Below are 20,367 nucleotides of genomic sequence, written 5' to 3'. Positions count from 1 at the left end.
ACTGCACACGAGAGCCCAACAGCACAGCACTGGTGATGGTGTATGCCAGGGAACAGAGCTGGCAGCGGACACAACGGCAGGACATATACCCACCACAGACAGCTCCCTGCCAGGCCACGGCAATGCATGGGGGTGCATGCAGCTGAAAAACCCCAAGACCATCCCCACCAAAGCCTCTGTTAGCTCTATCAAGAGGAAATCACATGGTAAAGGTTACACTAATACAATGTGAAGGGTGAAATGGCCACATCTCCCAGCAGGCACTTCAGAGCAGTGGTTGCTATAGCTGGTGTCAGCCCACCCAGATGTGTTTCCTGCAGCAGGCTTGAGCTGGGATTGCAGCATCTGCCATCACTCCCGTGTGCTGGGACTATTGAAGCACTTAATGAAAGGAAGAAGTGGTTTGTCACACCATGGAGCCCACGGCAGAACAGGGAAAAGCAACTTTCCCCAAAATCTCCCAACAGGACAAGAATCACAGTACATGATTTCGGCACAGTGCTCTGGTCAGCAGGTAATCTGAGCTCTAAATACAATCTGGATGATGACAAAGTCACTCTACAGGAGCTTCCCTGAGATGGCCTCCAACCAACAAAGCACCCAGCCCCACGAGCCCGTTGAGGGCATTCTGTCATAGGTATTGAAATCCAGTTTACCCACTGCAAAACCATGGGCACCTGCCTGCAAAGCTCTGGTTGTGTGCATCGTGCACAAGGTGCATGTGGCTCTCCTGTCATCCTGCTTGTCCTGCCCTGTCCTGTCCAAGACAAGCAGCTCTCAGCCATGACTGCTGTGTGGCACTGACAGCCCCAGGCATGATGTGCATGCAGTGGGCTGACAAGAGGTCCAAAGCACTGAAGGTCCCTCTCTAGATCTCCAGCACATTTCGGAAATATCTTTCTTGCTGCTACTGTGCATTTACAAGCCACTTCCATCTCCTCAATGCACAGGAAAGACAACAGTTAGAGCTGCTCAGGAAACTTCAGGCAGGTGTTACCTTGTAACCTGTGTTCAAAAGAAGTCTTTGCCTTCCTCTGCTTCCAGTGACACTGTTACCTGAATGCTGCAAAGGCTACACCACTACTGGGAACAGGACCACACAAGGAGAACTGCGTTGGTGCTCTTTGGGACTCTGGAAATGCGTGAGGCCCCATCACTAAACTGAAAAGATGCTGCCCAGAAAAAACTCAGTGCTTGGCTTCAGCTAACATAAAAGCAGAAACTGAAAAGTGGCACTGGGAATAAGGCTTGCAAAGGCTTGTAAAAAGAAAAAAGCATCAGTTCCAGAAAGCAGCAGTGAGAACGATGGTGGCACGGAGAGAGCTGGAAGAACAGGGCTGAGTGTGCCTTGGAGCCAGAGAGCCAGGATCCCCCAATGTGCTGGAAACAGTCCCACATGTGGCACATCAGCTGGGGGCCCTGGGCTTGGCGCCTGCCATGCAGCAGTGTCACTTCTGCCAACACAGCCCCTCGCTAGGAGGGCTCAGCCCCGACAGAGGCAGCCGAGCATGTGGGTGAGCTCCTGCCCACAGGCAGCCAGCACCTGCCTGCTGACACACAGGCCACACTGGGACACCAAGTCTCAGGGCATTCCCTTGCATCTGGCTGGGCTTGTTGGTCAAACCTGCCTAGAGCATCAGGAGCCTGATACCTCACAGGGCAATCTGAGCCCTCCTCCACGCCTTTCAGCCTCATCACACAGTATGAGAAGCCAACTGGTTTCGGGCAGGACAACCTGTTTATGTTTCTTGTACAGATGAACTGGGGAGGCAGCCACTTGTAGGAAATCTCAAACCACCTGAAACATCACCTCAGGCCACGTGCAAGTGCCTTATCTGATGGCAAGAGGAAATCTGCTTTGTGAAAAGTACAAGTGGAGCAGGAATTTAAGTCCAGGAGGTAGATAATAAAACTTTGGGTGATACAATTGCAGTCTCTCACATTACAGCTAGGTCAGGCTTCAGCACTCACTGCAAAGCTGCTGGCAAGACCTACTGCCCTGTGGTTGTTCAGCATCCAGGCTGCTTTATACCCCAGGCACTGCTACTAACTCCTTGTTACAAGCAGAAAGCCACACAAAAGGCAATTCAGCCTCCCACCTGATCCATGGATCTTAGTGATGTCCGCATCAGTACTCTAATGTTTTGTGGCTAATGTAAGCCCACAGAGGAAGAGGTTCCCTGGTGAGAACAGGATTTCACCCCTCCCAAAGAGCACTGTCAGGGTGCTCAGTGTGGTGCTGCTCCCCCATCGCCCGACAGCAGCATGGGCAGGAGGGATGAGGCATGTCTTCAACACCAGCTCCAGTTACTGATTACAGGAGAGGGACTCACTCACCCCACTGACAGACAGGGTTGATCAGATGAAGGAAGCTGCATTCCAGCACTAGCAGCAGCAGTGGGGACAAGAGCCAGAGCAGTTTTCTCAAAACTGACAGGAAGGCAGGCACCTCAGTCCCATTGCTCCAACAGGAAAAGGCAACAAAATACACCCTAAACCCCAAAAGGTTTCAGGGTGTATACACCTCAAATAGCACCCTGAGTATACACCTTAAATAGCACACAATAGCAGAAAACTCCAGCTCTTTTCTTGTCAATCTGCACCTCAAAGACAGTGATGGAGCAGTTTGGAACATTCACTGCCACCTCCACCTTCCCATCCCTGCACATCATCACCACTGCTGCAACCTGGCAGACTGGCTCTGCCCTCTCCCTCCTCTGCTGCTCGCATCCAATGCAGCTTCCACTTGTGGAAACAAACAGGCTGCTTGCCTGAGCCTATGGCTGGAGTAATGAACTTTGAGAGCTCCAACAGAAACATCCCAGGATGCTCCAGACCCCTTCTTGTTCTCTGGGGATCAGGCTAGGATTTCCTGTGCTTTGGGTCTCTCTCTGAGTAGTGGATGTTTGCTCTTTCCAATGGAGAGAGAAGCAGAGGGAGCAGAGTTACTCTGCAAGCACATGCACTGTTATGGCTGTTCGTCCCTGGGAGGTGGCAGTGGCTCTGAGTGCTTGGTCACAGTTATTAGATGAAAATTTATCATCAGTTAAAGCCACCTTTCAGGGCTATGCAAATTCAGCAGCCTCAAACCACCTATCCTTTTTATCTTGACAATTCCACAAAGAAGCACAAAACATCATCTGTCGCTTCAAGAGAAGCCAAGTAGAATATTTTAAGCCTAAGCAAATGTCTCAGAGACCAGCTCAGGAGGAAGGTAAGCTCCCTGTCTGTAATCAATTACAATCGGGGAATGCCCCAGCTTCAGACCACACTACTCTTATCAAGCATGCTGAAATTAAAATACAGGAAGGCTAAATTAGAGAGAGTGAAGTCAATGAGGAATGCATTCAAGAAAAACAGCAAGTTGTAAAAGAAGGAGTTTTCTCAATTCTGTTACATCCTCTATGTTTCTGCAAGTCGGCAGCACTTCTCCCAGAAAACACAGGAACCACAGCAGAGCAAGGAGTGATACTTCACTGGCAACAGTCGGTTTCCAGTCTCCACCAGTGCTAATTTTTGTCTTTAGCCTTCACTGCCTTGTCTCCAGAGCTGCTTAATTTTCGTGATCAGACTGCCCCACTCAGCTTGAACTCCCTTGGGATTCACATGCACTGAAACAAAAGGGATGGCTGGGCACCCTCATCTTCTTGTCTTCAGGGGATTTACTCACAGCTCCTTTATGCCCAGTCATCCTTACATCAACTTTAAATTTCAAACAGCTTTTTTTGCTCCTGCTTACTCTTAATACACACACACAGAGAAACTGTATCTCTTTTCAGTCTTCATTTTACCAGGTTAAACAATCCACATCTTTCTTTTACCAAAACGGGCTGTTCATTTACACCATGAAAACTGGGAAATCTCCCAGAATTATAGTAGCCCCCTCTGTCCCTATTTACTCCAGATTTATTTCTCATGAATCAGAAAAAAAGCTCACCAGTGCCTCATGCAGAGGCAATTCCCTCCCTCTACAAGAAGTCCTTTCCTCTAGTCTTTCCAGAGCTGTATTTGTCTTTTTTTTCCCCCAGTAACAGTCTGTCAGCCTGAGTTATCCTGTGATTTATTTGTACCTATCTAAGCACTTTTCTTCTCTGCCATTGCCAAATAATGCTATCCTGGATTAGAGTAAAAATGTCTGTTATTGCCCCAAACAGCGTGACCTTCCATTCATACTCTTAGGTTCCATGCCACCCAGTTCACTCCCATTCTCAAGGTGCTCATGACCTTCCCGGATGGTATTCTGATCCTCCCTTGTATTGACCACACCTGGTTTTGTCTCATCACAAATTCCACTTGCACACCATTGCCTCCTGTGCCAAAATCATTAAAGCAAACACTAAACATGACCTCCCGCAGAGGAACTCCCAGCTGTCCATTCAGTGCTGCTTTTTGTGTTCTCCCTTAGAGAGACTATTCATGTACAGGTGTTGCACCAAACCGTGGCTTCTGAAGCTTAACTAATAATATCTCCCACTGCACAGAATTGCATGCTTAACTGAACTTCTGACAGATGGGGCTGCTACACCTCCTCTGTCCCAAGAACGATTTTTTAGAAAATCAAATAAAGATACTAAATTAGTTTTTGTAACCTGCCTTTGGTAAATCCATGTTGTGTTTGCTTTCAGGATTTAATTATTCTTTCATTTAAACTCTGCTCTGAAGTTCTGAATAGTACCTCTGAGGTTAGTTTAAGAGTTCTGAATTTGACAGGATTATTTTCCTTGGCTTGCTCCCATCCCCCCCCAGAAAAAGAAGGGAAAAAGAGGTATTATGCCACTACAAGCTAATCCTGTGGAACCTGATAGATTTATTGGGGACCTTCTCCTCTGGACTTGCAGCTTAATTGGCTCAAAGTGGAACAGAGACCTCTTGGGCTCTCACACCTACTGCATTAGCTTCAACAGCTTTTGCCTTTCAGTGCTGACCCAGTAATTTTCTTCTTCTGTGAACTTCTCACCGTAAGCCACCCCCCTTTCCCTCACATTCATCATATCACCCTGAGAGAGGTAATATATATATTCCTGTGGTTCCTACCTTAATCCTTCTGCTTCCTTCATCTCCCTGGGTGTCAGTCCTGGTAATTCTTTCCTTGTTTCCTTATTGTTTGTTAGTGACACTGTTCAGCATTTGCTAAATTTTCTTTGCAACATCTAATTGAACGTGACTTTTGCCAGCTTCTACTTTATTTCTGTCCCTTCCAGCCATCAGGAGTGAAGTCTTCTGATGCTCTTCCTCACTCCTGTATTACTTCTAACACCACTTTTAAGCAGTTCTTTACAAAGTTATATTTATTTTTTCTGCCAGTTTCCCCCTTGCTGCAAATATGAATTGCAGATAATTACTGTACTTTCACAAAAAAGATTTCAAGTCTACAATGAGTCCGTGAGCTCTTCAGTGAACCTGCTTTTAGTAGCCCATTCTCCTAGGCTAGGCCTAAATTCAGAGAGGTCAGAGTCTGCATGCATGTCCCAATTCCACTGAGCATCCCACCAGCACTGCTGAGTCTATATACAGCCCTGCTTATATCAAGCTCCCTCCTTTTGGAAGCAAAATCTGAGTTATATCATCCCTTCTGTTGCCTTTCCACTTAATTTAACCATGAAGGCACTTGATCAAATGCTCTTTCCTAAAATGTCCCTCTGCAAGGTCTTCATACATGCTAAAAACAGCTGTGAAAGGCCCACAGCTCTTCTTGTGCCCTTCCAGCTGGTGAGAAGAGCTGTGCCAGCCACTGTGTCTAGGAATACCTGGGCTCTCCCCTTGGCAGTGCTCCATGACAGTGACATTTCTGGTGGTACCCAGCACCCCACAGATCTGTGTTCAATGCTGGGGCCAGCAGCTGGGCTCTAGCACGCCTCTGTAGGTCTTTTACTGCCTTCTCCTACAGAGATCTTGTCCAAACCCTAATTTGGTTTTGTCCATTCTACAGCTGTACCTTCCTTGCTGTTATTAGTGCACAGTGATATCCTGAGGGTCACCATACTTCTGTCCTTCTGAACAAGGCAATACCTGTGCTCTGGTCAGGGCTGCCATTCCAACAATCCTTTCCAGATTTCTATTATATGGACACACAGTCCTCATGCACAGGAACAGCATGTGAGGCCTTTGCTCAGCCCCAACACTGTCAAACAGGTGGCTTTTAAACAAAGACAAAAATGTATAAACCTCATCAGTCATCACTGCCAGCCCCAAGAAAAAGCACTGCCCTTTCAGAGGTGCCCCTGCCCCAGCCCCTAACCTCCCCCTCCAAAGCTGACCTCCATTTCAGTCTGCACCACTCCTTGTACTGCAATCACAATTCATCAGCCAGGCTCCAATAGCCATGTTTTCAGTCTATAAATCACCAGGCCAGACATCTGCCCGGCTTTCAAAGGAGTTTTGTTCTTCTTGTTGGCTACCGCAAACTTTAAGGTACTTGGAGGCCTGAAGCAGCCCTTGCACCCCCTCCCAAGCAACTTGTGTTGATTTAAAATGCAAAAGGCGGCTTCACAGAGAGAGCCCAGATGATGATAAAGCACTATTGTTTGTGCCTTTATGGTTCAAGACTCCAAACTTGATGTTTGTGGATTATTCTGAGAGGTAGCTGCTGTCGGGGAGAGACAGAGACAAAGCTGTGTGTCACTGCATGCTGCAGGCCACCTCCCCTGGCCCTTGTGACAGCCCTTACACAGGCTGAATGAGAAGTGTTACAAGATGGTGTCCTCACATCGCACAAAGACCTGCTGGGGAAGGGGCCAGTGATCAGAAAGAAGCCATCAAAGGCTGCCACGACACCTCCCCCTCAGGTCAGGCAGTGAGTCACTGAGGTGCTGGGCACAGCTGTATCAAAGGAGCTGACACCTCCAGCAGCGGTGCTGGTGCTTGACCTGCTTCTCCAGCAAAAAGGAGACCTGCCAGCAGCTCCACTGTGGGACACAAATGCTGCAGACAGGATGCAGACCCTGGATGGGTAAGGGCAGCTTTTAACCATGAATTGCCCTTTTTACCAGCCATAAGTGTGTGAGGCAGTCTGCAGCCAGCTGCTGAGAAGACAGCCCAGGATGTTCCCTGCGTGGCATCTGAGGTAACTCCTTGCTCACATTCTTGCTCCTGCAAGAAATGACCAAGGGATAGAAGCTCACTTCTGGATCATGAGGCTTGGGAAGGCTGTGTACTTGGGCAGAGCACATGGAGCAGGGATGCTGGGAGCCAGTCTTGTGCTTTGTTCCCATGATTTAGCACAGCCCCCTGCTCTCTCAGTTTCATAAGCTCCTTATGGATCTGTTTTTACTATTCTAAACAGTCACTTTCCCATCCTTAAATAATTTCTATTTCACTCTATTTTAAAATTATTCCTTTTCCTCACCACCATTTCCATGTTTCCTTCACTATGTTCCCAGTGGGTTTGACACTTCTACATTAATAGAAGACAGTGACCTGTGATAAAAATACATTTTTATGGAGTGCTTGGGCAGGAAGCATTACAGGACCGGAGCAAGACATAAAAATACAATGAAGTATATGAAAATCCAGCTCCAATGGATTCATTGCCACGAAAACAGAAACAAGTGAGCAGACACCTTGGCAAAGACTCAAATTTTTGTACAGCATTCATGGAATCAGGCAAGGGACAAAAGCTGTTGCAAAGTTATTTGGAATAGGAAAAGTAGTAACTGAACAGAGATGACACACTTGGACATTCTACATTTTTTAAGCTGAAACAAAGAGATGGAATAAGAGCTGAAAAATCACCTGTGAGAGTTTATACAACAGCACTGGGTCTGTTGGGCAGTGGAGTCCCAGTAACAGATCAGAGAACAAAGCTTGTCTTGATACCACCCAGAAATCTCCTGCTGAAGTGCAGGCCAGGAGTCTGCATCCCAGCCATGATGGGGAGAAGTTGAGAGACAAGGGAAGAAGGTGCTGGACAGCAGAACTGGCCTTGAGGTATGGTTTTAATTGCACTGATCTTCCAGCTCACACCTGAAACTGAAAGCACCACCCCAGAGTGCTTCCAGCTCTCCAGAGCACACTGAGGAACAGAAAAGGGTCTCTCCACCAGCTTTGCCTGGACATACACCCTGGCCAGAGTACACTGAGCTACCCAGGAGAGAGGGTAAAGAAGATATCCAGTACTTAATTGGAGAAATTAACTCTCACGAGCATTCACAAGCACAGGAGAATCCATACATGTCTGCAGCCATACTACTGAACAGAGTCCCAAGACCATACTCTTCCCCTTGACTAGTAACAGTGACCAAGCTCCAGAGCATCTGCCTCCTTGCAGAGCCTTTTCCTCCGGGACAGGAAATGCCTGCCCAGCCCTCAGGAGCTGGATGGAGATCCTGGAAGACTCAGTGTAGGCAGCTGCCTTCTGTGGTAGCAATTGCAGCACAATCTTGGACATTGAGAGCTTTTACTCCTGTGGGGAAAGCAAAGGCTGAGCTAAACTGTGGACTGGGTATGCCTGTTTCTCCTTTTGGAAATTCAGCTGCCAGTGCCACAGAGCAACAGGAAAAATCAGATTCATTTCCACAGAGATTTTATCACCTCAGTCTTGGCATGGGAGAGGCATCTCCGCCCAGCTGTGAGCAAGCGAGTGCATTCATTTTGCTGGCCTTTTTTATGTAATCAGAACAAATTCCTTGGAGATGAGTCACAGGGTTTCAAGGGTGTCCAGAGAGATGTCAAGCAGCCTCAAGTGTAAATCAGTGACACACCTTGCTGAGAGGACTCCTACTCACCAGCAGGCCCATTTCCCTGCAGATACCACGCAAGGGAAGGGGTTTGAGGGATGTTACTCGACGGGCTCCCACAGTCCACACACACGTGTGGCATCTCCAGACCCAGGACACTGCTGGTGTTTACATTTCCTCTGTAAAGACAGTGATGTTTTCAGGGTGGAGCTGGAGTGCTTCCCTGCAGCTGCTCTCTAGGCTTAAACACTGAAGACTTTCAGACATTCAGGCTGGAGGAGCTTGGCAGTCAATGAAGAGATTTGAACTTCAGGAACAGAGGTTCTGCCCCACCAAAGCCTGGTCAAACTGCGGGGTTTCCTGCCTGGGATGTTCGTTGTGGTGGAACAGCTGCATCCCATCGCAGTTGTTTCAGTGCTGTGATGATGCTACATTAAGCAAACCTGTTCCATTCCCCTGCCCAGGAATGGACACTCCAGCCTTCCTGGATCTGCAGGCCAGAGGACAAAGATGATACTTGCATAATTTCAAGGCATAGCCTGCTTTAGTGGCTCCTTTAGAGGCTGAAATGTAGAGGAGGACCAGGAAGAACTAGGCCTGGACACAATCCCAGAGGTCCAAAGTAACACTGAGAAAAATGGTGTGGATACTCTTGGCCCTTTGGGTGTCAGAGCAGATGGAACAGACAAAAACCTTGGTGGAGTTTGGTTCTGGGTCAGTCTTCTTTCACTAATGCCAAGGGCAAAGTCTGACACAAGGTACCAGTGCAGGCCAGCCTCCCAGTTTGCAAGCTGCATGCAGGTCTTTCATCAAGCAGATGCTTCCAGTCTGGAGTGGGGCAAATCTCTATTTCTGCATTCTTTGAGGGCAACTGCAGGAGACACAACCCAGCTATTATGCCCTTCACCTTTCAACTTCACCCTCAGATGACTAACAATTACCAGCTACCATTAATATTAATGTATTAATAATTAATATTAAATAGGAGAGAAAGAAATGTGATCCTCTCTCTGCTCTTCACATTCCACAATATCACAAACAATTTGTCATATTGGGAGGGGCAGAGGGAGGAGGAGCATTAATTATTGATTCTTGGGAACAGATGGCTTTTCTTGTACCAGGGCAGTGAAATGTAAGAGGAGCCTGTGGGTGAGGAATTGAGGATCAGATGGGCAGACACATATCAGGTAACCAGCCTTCAAGTGGAACAGGAACCCTCCTCCTAGAACCAGCTCCGCTGGGCTGCAGAGCTCCCAACAGGCCCAGCTGCAGAAACAAACCCACTGACATCTGAATTACTGAGGCTTCACCAGAACCTTTCAACGCCCCTTCACCTCTGTACAGAACATCCTGGACATGATGACTGATGGCTTCCAGACACCAGAGGCCTGGCAAATTAGGCACCAACTGCTCTCTCTAGGAGACTTTACTGGTTGCATTTCATGTGTTCATCCTCATCTAACTGTCCTGTGCCATGCAATGTCTATTCCTGAGACCACATACAATGTCCAAGAGTGACCTTCCAATGGCCTTGGATCCCATTTGGGGTGCTGGCCTCCAAAATCAGAGATCCAGGTTATGTGGACCTGTGACTTCAACCAGAGACTCTGTTATCCAACTCTTTGCCAACTTTTTCCATTGATTCATGTAAGGATTAAGAGCAAGATGACTTCATTCTTGTCAGTTCCAGTGGTGTCCTCAAGGACTGAGACACATACCAGGTTGTGAAACAAGCTTGGCAAGGACACCTGCTGTGGGTGTCCCCATGTCCAAGAGCTGACCATGGGACTGACATCCTTATGAGACAGGAGGAACAACTGGGCAAAAGTGATCCTCCATCAAAGGCAGCTGATTCACCAAAGTGAAAATAGTGGCACCAAAAGCTTTTCCTGAAACTTTCACGAAGAGTCTCTGTACTCACTGCTGGATTCAGGCATCTGCAGCCATTTTCACTCTGGTGTAGCCATCTCTTTACTGGAAGACTAAGGAACCAGCTGTACTGCCTCAGACCTGGGCCTGGGGAGCCCAGGGTCCTGTCTCTGGCAGTGATTATAACGAGATGCCCAAACTGGGCAAGCTGGTGGTGATGCCTCCTCTATTACTGCAAAAGTTATATTCCTTAGCTATTTTCCATTCAGGGATTTCACAAGCCAGACATCACCTCAATTCAATTTACTACTCTGGACATACCCCTTAAATCCTCAAATAAGCACTCATTTTCCCAGCAAGGACTGATTAAGTCCATGGTAACTCCACTGAGCAAGGCAGACTCTCTTGCTACCTCCACAGACCCAGAAGGTACCTCAGGACCACAATATCCAGTCCGTTGGCATATTGGGGACCTCCTCACAGCTTTTGCCTAAACTCTGTTTGTTCTCTTAGCCTCTGCTGAGAGCTTGTTCCAAAGTCTCATCACTCTGATAATCAGACACGCTCTTCTCATTTCTCAAGCTGACTAATCACTGATTTATAATTCCTCTCAGTCTGCCTAGGGTCATGCAGCCTGCAACCTGTGAGAGTACTAAGACACGTACAGTCTTGTGATTTGGAAAAACACAACTTTGCAGCTTCCCTCCTGGTCTGGATCAATGGCAAAGTGCTTGAGGTGAAAAAATGCCAAGTGCCAGGAGACAGCTACTGCCCATGAACAATCCAACTTTTCACAGTGTGGAGTAGGATAGAGCAAGTTTCCCTACTCAGTGAATAGGGAGAAGCAATCTTAGGAAGACTTGGGCCACATCTGTGCTAGGAAAGAATGAGCTTTCCCAAAAAAGCAGCAAACCTTCCCACTATAGAAGCTTTGACCAGTGTCCAAGTTTACTCTAGTTTGGTACAGGAAATGGACAGACCTGAAGGTATCTATACTGCTGCATTATACCAATATGAGAGCTTTTGTTCCTCCAAAAATGCTGTTTGTCTCACTGTGATAGTAGTAGAAAATGTGTTTAATGTGGACCTGTCTTTACAGAGCAGTCCCACAGAGCCCTGGTGTGTTTATACCAGCGAGGTGCTGCTGAACAGTCAGCTGAGCACTCAGGTGCACAGGCTGATCCCACCTCCCCCACGCTTCCCAGGGCCTGAGGAGGGGATCATCTCGCAAAAGAAGCCTATGGATTAGAGAGCAATACAATGGATCAAAAGGCAGGAGAGGCCGTATCTTTTCAATCCCAGAGCAAAACTGCTCCCTTTCACTCTTCTTGAGTTAACATTTACATGAATCCTTTCCCTGCTACTCAAAGAAGAAATTACATTATAAACACATTCCAGAGAACGTTTCCCAGCAGCAATAACCATTTTTAACATACATTGAGCTTGGGAGAATGTCTAGAATTGTACAGGCAAATGCACGGGTGGAGCTGTGTTTTGACCCACACAGGAAAGCTGTAAGTTGACATCACCATCCCAGTCAGGCTCTGGAGTCGAGGTGGCTGGCAGGCTTGGGAGGAGGATGTGCTTGGCAGGAGCTCCCTACCTCTTTGATGGCAGACATCTTGATGTTCTCATAGTAGTGCAGTGGTGCATTGGGTGAACTCATGTCATAGCCAAACCCAGCTACCGCCACCTCATCACAGTTGTGCAGCGCCATGGTTATTGCTACGCTTCCCAAGGTGGGGATGTTCTGAGAGGAGAGAAAGCAGGAATGGAAGTCATTAGCAGGTTGCCACTTTTATAATCAAAGATTTCCTCTTATTGTCTCTGCTCACAGGGGCACTGCTGCTACTAAACAGAAAATTAGGAACGTGGTATTTGGCTATATCCACACATCAGCTGCCCAGTGCCAGCTTGCAGGGTTGATAGCCTCCCAACTTGTAAAGAAATTAATGCAAATGGTCAGACTCCCCTGCCACAACTTTGCTCTCCTGAGAACAGGGCAGCAGATGAGCTGGAGGATGAAGCACAGTGGATATACCAGCTTTCTGAAATTAAAACAGACGTAGAGAGCAGATTACAATGTTATGCACATTACTGGCTTTCCGCTAGGCTAAGGAAGAATACGTATCCCAAACAGGTCACCATACAGGAGCAGAAGTGAGGAACAGCACAAAATCCTTATTTTACTGATGACAAAAGCAGTTTAAGGTTATTAAACAGCTCTGGGAGACGGAGAGGAGATCAGTCAGTGTGTTCCAAGATCCCCTCCTTTGCTCAGGGGTACCCTGGCAGCAAAAGGGCACTCTGGCCTGTGGCATTCCCTCTGAACCACAGCACACCGGGAAAACAAGGAGCAGTGGGAAGCCAGTCAGAGATGGGTAGTAGCATCCGGGCGACACCCCAACTATCCTTTCCCATCTACTGACCTGCAGTTTGCACTGAAGTCCAGCCTCAGCCCTTCCCATTTCACTGGCCCTGCCAAGGCCCTGTGACAGCGGTGCTGTACAGCAACAACTCCTCCTGTGTGTTCTGCTAGGACAGCAAAGTGTTTCCAGTGTAAAATCCTAGCTCACCGACTTTGCTAGCTCCCCTTTAGCCAGATGAATCCAGAGGCAACTTTGCCCCAGGGGCTAGGGAGAGGCTGAGAAATCCACCCACATCTTCATTTGTAGAGTATTGGAAATATCACAAATTCAGAGGACATGCTCAAACAGTCACCAAGGGTGATAGCTCTAAGCTGAGATATAGAAACCAACTGCACACTTACAGTTTTCATTTACAATGGTTTATCCTGAACTGGTGAGCAACGCTATTGCATGTTCAAAAAGATTGGGAACAATGTTTTGAGTTTCTGCTTCTCATTCAAAGGAACTGGTTTTTGTCAGCACACGGTCTTGCTCACTTCTGATTGCCTGACTGGTCTGAAGAACAAAGTTTCCAAGCAAAAAATGTCACCCGTATCCAGGCTGGGATGTGCAGATCTGGGAGCACAACTCATGTGCTATGGAGAACTCCACTACAGTGCACTGGAACCACTCTAATCTGAAAACAAACAGGCAAAACCTGCTTATGGCTAAATCAATGAGACATTAAATTCAAACATTTGCAGCACAACAGTAACAGTGCACATCTGAAATGACAAGACCTTCTTACATCCTCCTGTTCCAGCTCTAGATGTGGGGGAAAACAGCAGAGTCATTTTGTTCTCACAGCTTAATTTCATTTGATACTCACAAAAACAATATTGGCTTTATTCTAGTTACTTTAGTTAACTGTTAATTCACTAGTAGCCAAAAAATATCAAGTAGGGGTTTCAAAAAAATGGAAAAAGTTTATTAGGCAAGGATAAGAACATTGCCCCAAATTTCAAAATGTCCAAGAACATCCTGTTTTCCTGGACATGGCAGTTTTAATTCTGATTCCTCAGCTTTATGTTTTGCATAGAAGATGACATTTGTACGTCGCTGGAATTGCATCAGCTGGTAACTGGACGTGCCACAAAACCCTTTCCCTCAGCAGAGCTGTAGTTACAGTGTCCAAAACACAGTGAGTAAATGGTTATATCTTTGAGACCGTGTCGTCATTGGGAACATGATGGTGTTAACACCACCCACACTTGCACCGGGCCCATTCCCACGGTACCGCTCAAGGGAGACACAGGGTCTTTGCCTGGAGGGAATTTCACTGGCCAAGTTAACATTTAAGAGCTAACTTTCTAATGTGAGTCTTGCAAACCACAGAGAATTAATCACACTACCCAACCTCACGGGAGGACTGCCAAACTTTCTTTCAGGCGCAGTCTGTTTGGGGAATAACAGTAGACAGAAATTGAAAGTGAACTTTCGTTGCCAAATATCTGCCTGACTTTATTCTTTCTATAATGCATCCAGTGGTATTTATGGAAAAAATAGGAGGTAATTTTCTTATCTGCTTCTGTTCTTCAGTAGTTCCTGACAAGCCACTATCTTAGTACCACCTGCCCTGTTCTCAAAAATGATTAAAATACCAGAGACTACCTACCTTCCTAAACTCATGAGCCTTAGTAGATGTATCTGATTTGGCCCCTACAACTATCCTCTCCTCCTAGCAAAGAAGTGGCAAATAAGAGGAGACACATATCAGAGAGGAAATGGCTATAACTACTCTCTGGCTGCATCTACACAGCTTCCAAGCTCTCCAGATTGTACATATAAATTCATTAGCTGCCAACCTCTAATCTGGACCTGATGGACCATATACAGCCTCGGGGACAAATTGGGGGACAAGTCACTCCAAAAGAAGTTAGGCATCACAGACACGGCTGTGCCAAATCTGGCTTGCTATGCCCTGCACGATGCGTCAGTGCTATCTCACCACACACACCCTTGTGCCGTGCCCCAAAGACATACCAAAGCAACCACCACACCTCCTGTGTTATGAAAATAAAACTCTCTCAAACAACTGCGCAGGCCTCTTGTTATTTGAGGCCTTTGCTAAGACAAACCCCCCAAAATTCCACCATCTTGCCTCAGGAATTATAATCTAGTGCTAGAGCAGCTCAAATCCTGTCTTCCTGCTCATGGCCCTCTGTGGTTCTTGGGTGTTCCTGTATCACCAAGCAGTGCTGCTTTCAGCCAAACGTTTGAAGAGCTACAGCCCAACAGCAGCCAGTGCCGAGGCAGGAGCCTCTTGGGATGCCTCCCAGCTGCACAGAGACTGCCCAGTGCAGGTTAGACCATGGGGCTGCCTGGAATGGTCCAACACTGCTCCAGATGTGGCCATGATGAGTCTCTGACCGGAACTGGTGCTCACCAAGCAGTGTGAGCTGGGAATGGCAAAGCCCAGAAATCATTGGCAGCCCTCTCCCCTTGTCAATTCTCTGCCACAAGTGTTTAGCTTGGCCTTGCAAGCTCTGCATCACCTGCTGTGTATCAGTAGTTTCTGTCCCAGCTGGGGCCCATGGAGGTACCAGGTTCAGCATCCCCTCTCCAGCACCTGTAAACAACTACAAGGGTAACCTCACTGGATAACATGTCCAGAACTGAAAATCCACATTTTCAAGCCTGGCCTGCTTGTCTAAGACCAAACATCTGGAAAATGTAATATCTAATATAATGCTCCCCAGAGATCAGCCCTTTGCCTGGTCCCATTTGAGAGAACACAGCAGACTGACAGATGAGCCAGGGATGACACTAAAAGGCCATGTGACAAACAGAAGCAGAAAACACAGCAGTGGTGAGCAACACGTCACCACAGCAGTGCTGGGCCTCTGGAGCCCCACCACAGCCTCTGGAGCATGGCTCCTTCCATGGGTACCTGTCCTCCATGGGTGAGGTGAGCACCTGCATGGTGGATCTTGGTGAGAAAGTATAAAGACAAGAGAGGCAAAGATTTCTGGTCTTGTGCTGTGTGAGGGACCACAGCAAGCTCTGTGCAGTGCAAACACAGCCAGTCTGCACCACCAGGTCAGGGGACCAGAAATGCCTTTAGCAGTACAGACATAGGACAGGTTCTCCTAACTGCTCCTACACTGTTCTCTGCTGCAAGCAGGAAGACAAAAGGCTTCCCCTCAAGACATTGATGTTTCATCTTCCACTGTTCCCCCTGAAGAGGCTTTAAAGACTGACTTCTACTCACATAAGAAATCAGTCAGCAGAAATGAACACTGGAACTCCTCTGAACTCTGTTGAGGCTGACCATCACCTCATGGGCTTGTGCTGGAGATCCAGTGCTGGTGACTGAACCAGGGCTGGAACTGCTCTTTGCTTGGTGCATGTGAAAAGCTCTTGCTGCTTTTCATTCCATGCCCGGGTCATTCCTGTGTCACTGCCTGCTGGACTGGAAGGAAATGACTGCTGTAAATCTGTTTTTAGAAATATTTGACTCCCTTAATATGTTAAATGAATTCCAGTTATTTATGGGATTTTACTTAGCTCAGGGTAAGACTTATTGGATTGTTCAGACTATTGCAATTGTTACCTTTTTCAATAAAAGGGTAAGAGTCACTGAAGAATAAATTCCCTACAAACAATAATGCACCTGGATATTCAAATTGGTTTGACTACTATATTAAATTATTTGAGGGAAAACCCAAACATTTGCTTACCTGAGAAAAATTCCCACCTTAGTTTTATCAGTTACAGACCTGATCACCCGAAGTTTTCAAAATAAAAGAAATACAGAACAAAACTCTAATAAGTCATCACAACATACAAAACAATCACTGTATTTCCTTTTTGTTTCTCTATGTTTGCATAGGAGCAAACCCAAACTTACCCTTTGTTTCCCTTAGCTGAAAAGCTTGGAAATATGGCATAGAAAGCAATTTAGTGCCATTCATTGTGAGAAGGCAAATGCCTGGCATTCTGGAGAGTGGTTCTTGCCACAGGAGCTTACAACACACACTGCTGCTCCCATAGCTACCTCCGCCCATGGACAGAAACAGCTGCAATTCTGGGCTTCAAAAGACAAAGCAGAGCATCTCCAGTGCCCTTCCTTCAGCTCCCCTGGTTATCCCTTGCTGGGAGTGGGACAGAGCCTGCAGGATTGGCTGTCTGCAGCAGAGCAAAGGGCAAGGCCAGTGGCTGGAGATGGGACAGCCCAGCTACCCAGCAGGTTCCCTTCTACCACTTCCCTGCTGAGATCCTGAACACCTAAGCCCAGTCCAAGTATTTTTGACATCTCACCTGATGCACAAGCTCTGATTCACCATTTGCCATAGAGCAGATTCCTGTGCAGTGCAGGGAGTATTTCTAAAGGATCTAAGGATTTAACAGAAGGCAAGCAAGGACATGACTTTACCCTATGCTACCTGCTCTGTGATAAGCACATACATGCTTAACCCATGCTAAAGGGGAGTTCATGGTCTACTTTTCAGTGAGAAGCAAACTCCCTTCAGTTCCTTGGCATCTCTCATGTGCAGAAGCAGGTGGCTGAGCTTGTACCAAGAGGAGGCTGGCATGCATTTACCTGCTCCCCTGCACTGGTTTGTCTGAGCATCCCTTCCCCAGCAGCTCATGGACTGAGCCCACTGCAGTGGCAATGGGTGGAAAAGTGCAGCCCATGAAGCAGATGTGCTGCCTTGCAAACCCAAAGCTTTACAGTGACACTAAGTCTCTACATTTAACTGACTGCAGCTGCAGTGGCCCCTTACTTGTCCCTCTACCTGCCTTAGAAGATGCTATCAGGGTGCAAAAAAGGGAGAACCATGTAACTGGAAAGGATTAAGTGGAAGACCACTCTGCTCCTGCCATCCCCACCTCTCTTCTGCTCCACAAAGACCCAACAGGTTCCAAGGCACAGCCTTCACACAGTCAGCCTTCATAGTCCAGTAAGAACAGCCCAGGAGATAAAGTTTGCTGACACCTGGGCAACTAATGAGAGAAAAGGTCATGATGATGACACAAGGGAGTTGAAAACTGCCTAAGGTGCAAAGGGTCCCCACTGGCACCTCCATAAAGGCTGCCTGCCCACAGCAAAAACCATCTAAGAGCTACGAGAAGCCCTGGCTGGGACATGCTAACACTCCAGCATCAGAGGTTAATCCCTGAGCTGTCAGCACTATACAGAGGTGCTAATCGATGGTTGGGTGCCTGAATCAGCCTGGTAACACCTCCTGCACACGGCTCCTCCTTCACCAGGTTAGCGCTGAGGCCGGGTGAAATCCAAAGAAGGATGCTTTATCTCTTTAGTTTATAGATTCAACCATTTCCAGTACCTGAACAAACAAAAGGCTTACAGTGTCAGGTTAAATCATGAACAGATCCATGGATGCACAGCACCAGCACAGAGAGAGAAACAAACACTGCAGTCTGCACTGGAGTCCTCAGACTCCTGATAATTTATGTCACCTGAAGTGTTCTCCTTTCCACCTCACACCAGGCTCAGGGCTCCCAGAGGAGCCAGAAAGCTGCTGCTCCAATGGCTCTGGGGGCTACTGACTGGACAGGATGATTCACTACGCAGCCAAAGGCACCACAGCAGTGACCATCCCTAGGGGTGTCTGTGCACCCAGCAGTGACACCTCTGAGCTGATGTTCGTGCTTGCCCCCAGTAAACTGCCTGCAGTGTAAGGGGTGATATTGCAAGCTTGAACCACCAGCTGCAATACCAGTGACATTTCGTTTCAAGCCCCAAAGACCTCTATAAACAGAACTCCCACCTGAACCAAAATCACCTCTGGCTAGTGAGAAAGCCAACCCTGCACCCACACCTTAACAGAATTCTTTAATCAGAGAGAGGATCTTTACTAGATTTTTTTTTTTTTTTTTTGGTGCTAAATCATCTTTAGGTATTAACAATTATTTTCCCCCAGACCTTGCTAGGAGCCCAAAGTTTGTTCTTTATCATCAGCTTATCCCAGGAAAAAGAAGTCCACATACAGTATGGAACAGCTCTCCCACTCTTAAGACTTCAGTAGGACTGAAGAAAACTGCTGTAAACCTTCTCTCTCCCAGAGAGAAGTCACTGTTGTGGGTGTGAGTTTTGGTCCTTGCTAGGGCTTTTGGCTAGCAGTGCCAGGAGTGCAATCAAAATGCACATCTGAGTTGTACCCCACTACTATACTCCAGGATCATCTGGCCCAAATTATATTATCAAAGCAGAGGATGTTACTACATTCAGTCTTTATTGAATCCTGGGAAAAACACTTTGAGATCAGCCCTGAACTATTTTACTAGCTCTGCTCAACCTTGCTGAAAAAGCCCACAAATTACAAAGTTAATTGGCAGCACATTGTTACCATATGTGGTGTGCAAGAGAAGCTCTGAAGTTTATTTAGGCATCAGAACCAAAGGAGAGTGGAATATTACTGCTCTTTATGAGGATTTTATGTTGGCCTTGATTACTAAGGCATCCCCAGCCTTGATCCTCCTGTGTGCAGCCTGCCCAACACAGCACAGCACACTACAGCACGGGGGCACCAGTCTGCCTCCAGCCCCATTTCCCAGGACAAACTCTGGATACACTGTTTGTTGTGCTTTTGCTCACTAGTCCTCAGCATTTTCCTTTTCCAGGTCCATATGCTTCTTTCTTGAGTAAAGTTTTGTCTCTCATCTCAAAAGTGCAAGCCCAAACCCAACCAGCCGTGCAGCTGCTAGGTCACACAGACGTGGGGCAATCCTCCTTGATGCTCCACTTGTCTGGCTGGATCTCTCATAAATCTTCAATGAGAGTTGGATTCTTGGTCTACAGGCTCTGATTTCTACTCTTCTCATTTAAACTCTGAGCAAAAAATGTAGCAAATTTCTATCACCACGGTTTTACTCAGACTCCTCCCTCTTTAATCCGGCAGAAGCAGCTTCTGTTGGAGCCTTTGCACTTACAAAGCTCTAAACTTTGCACTGGTGCAGCAGAATTCACTAAAGTGTGAAGCCCCAGCAGTTCCATAACAGCAGTCCATAGCTGATGCCTGCAGTAAAATTCTAGCCACAGGCTAGAAACAGTCTGTGTGTTTTTAAACTGACAGAATGCTGGTGTTAGTGTCCTTGCACAGACCGCCCAGGCTATAGCGACAGCTCAGCCCCACACAGGCACCTGCAGAGCTCCTGTTGCCCCATCTTGAGGAATAAACTACAATTCACACAGTCTAGTAGGGGTCATGGGCAAAGACTGCTTGCCTTAAAGAACCATAAACTATTTTTAAATGCTCAAACGGACTTTTGTGAAGTGAAACATCAGGATTCAATTAAGATGCCTTCATTTCCCAATCTGATGTGTGTTAAACAACCTATCAAAACCTCATAAACTTCAGTTCACAGCATTTTCATTTCCGGATTCTCTCTTCTCCTTTCAGTTTAAGTAATAACTTGTGTATTAAAATAACGTGTTTAAAAATAAAAAC

General features: G+C 47.0%; 1 protein-coding gene across 11 annotated transcripts in view; it reads right to left on the bottom strand.

Moving 5' to 3' along the window:
* ST3GAL3 (ST3 beta-galactoside alpha-2,3-sialyltransferase 3) overlaps positions 1-20,367 on the bottom strand; it is a 191,470-nt gene that overhangs the window by 4,545 nt on the left and 166,558 nt on the right. For 9 of the 11 annotated variants that reach the window (XM_042030504.1, XM_042030502.1, XM_042030503.1 and 6 more), the window contains one exon: positions 12,148-12,294. The exons of 1 other annotated variant lie outside the window; for it this stretch is intronic. In XM_042030504.1, the coding sequence (XP_041886438.1) occupies positions 12,148-12,294 (147 nt within the window). Of the gene's footprint in view, positions 1-12,147; positions 12,295-12,325; positions 12,593-20,367 lie in introns of those variants that run through there. One more of the 11 variants, XM_042030508.1, reaches the window with a different exon arrangement.

The sequence above is a fragment of the Corvus kubaryi genome, unplaced genomic scaffold (genome assembly GCF_017639235.1).
Source record: "Corvus kubaryi isolate FWS band 111438036 unplaced genomic scaffold, C.kubaryi_AGA036_p1.0 37334, whole genome shotgun sequence".
NCBI lineage: Eukaryota > Metazoa > Chordata > Aves > Passeriformes > Corvidae > Corvus > Corvus kubaryi.
The sequence above is the reverse complement of the archived record's forward strand: the minus strand, read 5'-3'. Positions and strand labels throughout refer to the sequence as shown.